Genomic DNA, 2,095 nt, shown 5'->3' with positions numbered 1-2,095 from the left:
ACGACAACAAGAAAGAAAGAAAAAAACAGTGAAAAGGAAAATACCATTCCAGATTTAAGTGTTGGTTTAAAAAGTTTAAAGAATTTATGATGCTCTTAATAGTCTTTTTTCTTAGTAAGAATTTTGTGTAGTCTTTTTTCTTTTATGTAAAATCGACAATGAATGAAATGATTCAAGTCTATTCTTTTGTATAAATGTAGTAGAGTAGTAGATCACTAGAGTATGCGGGCGCTTCCAACACACTTCACTATATGTTTTCAACATTTTGTATTAATTGTTGATCTATATACAGCCAAGATTTTTGCCACATCATGCTGTGTGAATTGAGAAATCGTAGAACATCATAACACACGTTTGGATAATACTAAGGGGAAAAAAGGAGTATTTAAAAATCAATTGCGGAAACCATGTTCCAAATTACAAACGAAAAAGGAAGGATCATCATCACCAAGACATAAACCCTAAAAGAGTGTTAAGATTCTTACCTATTTCTCTATCACATGATCAAAATCCCACAATGTTATCTTCAAAAACTCTGATTTGCCATATCCCATTATTCTTCATGATCTTTCTCAATACAAAAACGAGAGTATTACTTACAGAGAGATCTAATGTTTTATCTATATGAAAAGAAGTCCCTGTGGTTTCACAGTATCGTCATACATCTATGCTCACAGCGTTTTGGTTCAGTCAGATGTAGATAGGTTTAATATCATTCGGTCCAAAACTGGCTGAGCATGTCGGACACTTTTTCTGTCGAGTTCCTGTGAGCTTTTGCACACATGGGTTGCAAAACAAGTGGTAGCATTTCGTGATCACCACCTAGTTTATTAAGCACAAAATACCAAAACCAATCAGCACATCATGCATCTTGCTGAAATCTAAACAATGGAGAGCAGTGAGTCCCCTTACCTCTTTTGGGCGATCGTTGCAGGCCTTACACTTTAGAATTTCTTTGAATTCACCGAGTTCTTGTCGGAGCTTTTGAATGGCCGATGATCCTTCTATGAGAGATCGAAGACGAGAAACTTTCTTTTTGGCGATTTCCATTTCCTCCTCTATCCTTCTTTTATTAAACCTGACATATGCAGAAGATAATGATAAGCTGCTCATCACCAACAACTGTTTTATAACGGATAAGTGGGAGGGAACACTTGATTTACCTTTCAATTTCAAGTTCCAGCTCCAATGCCCCATAATCCACCCGACTTTTCTCAACTTTAGAATGTGACTCCTCCAGCCTTGACCTAGCTTGTTCCAAGCCATTCCCAATGTCTGCACGTTTCTTTTGCAGATTTTCATGAGTAACAGACTTTTGATATCTATCTTCCGCTAGTTTCTGAAACTGATCTGTGCAGAACCTCAACTGCAAGAAAAGGCAACTTCATGTCAAAGTCTTATAATAAGGAGTCTTACAATTTGTGTATACAGGTACACACAGATATACCTGATCTTCAATTCTTGCGGATTTCTTGGATAAGAAACTAGCAGATGCACTGCCTTGCTGTATATCCTTATCCATAATATATTTATCAATAAGCAGCATATCTTGCATCTGCCTTGAAGTTATGCCTTCCAAGAAAAGCTGAAACAACAATGGGCGAGCATAAAAAATTACATCTCATAGTCGGATCCAAGTAACAAACCATCCTTATTTCATGATATTCTTGCATAACATATAAGGTATACCAACAGAAATTGGCCCATGCCATTAACACAATCCATCAATCTCCAACTTATTGTAACACTAGTAGATATACGTGTAAGTGTAAAGTTTTAGAGGAACAAGAAGAGTTTGGAATAAACACCTTGATGTTATAGTCATCTCTCTCTGTAACTTGAATCAAAAGCTGTTGGTTTTGTGGTACAATGTCTTCGTAGGCACTTCCAATTGTCTAAAAGAAGATAGTTACTGTAAATCGATACCCAACATCAAGGTTTTTAAAATATGTTATAAACAAAGAAACAAGAAATTTCATAAGCAAACCTGTATTTCAGAAAGGTATGTTCCATGTTCTTCATGTTTAGACTTCAAGATATCAGAATGCTTTGCGACATCCCTGAAACAAACAAGACCTATCCCTGTCAAGAAAAC

At 36.0% G+C, this 2,095-nt stretch overlaps 1 protein-coding gene across 1 annotated transcript in view; it reads right to left on the bottom strand.

The window, feature by feature from the left end:
• LOC104784836 (E3 ubiquitin-protein ligase BRE1-like 1) overlaps positions 469–2,095 on the bottom strand; it is a 6,985-nt gene continuing 5,358 nt past the window's right edge. Inside the window, exons 14-19 of the mRNA XM_010509924.2 lie at positions 1,988–2,060; positions 1,809–1,895; positions 1,448–1,585; positions 1,164–1,366; positions 913–1,078; positions 469–822 (exon numbers count right to left, since the gene is read on the bottom strand). Of these exons, the coding sequence (XP_010508226.1) occupies positions 691–822; positions 913–1,078; positions 1,164–1,366; positions 1,448–1,585; positions 1,809–1,895; positions 1,988–2,060 (799 nt within the window). The 3' untranslated portion in view covers positions 469–690. The remainder of the gene's footprint in view (positions 823–912; positions 1,079–1,163; positions 1,367–1,447; positions 1,586–1,808; positions 1,896–1,987; positions 2,061–2,095) is intronic.

The sequence above is a fragment of the Camelina sativa genome, chromosome 5 (genome assembly GCF_000633955.1).
Source record: "Camelina sativa cultivar DH55 chromosome 5, Cs, whole genome shotgun sequence".
Lineage (NCBI taxonomy): Eukaryota > Viridiplantae > Streptophyta > Magnoliopsida > Brassicales > Brassicaceae > Camelina > Camelina sativa.
This window is presented reverse-complemented; position numbering and strand designations above follow the sequence as displayed.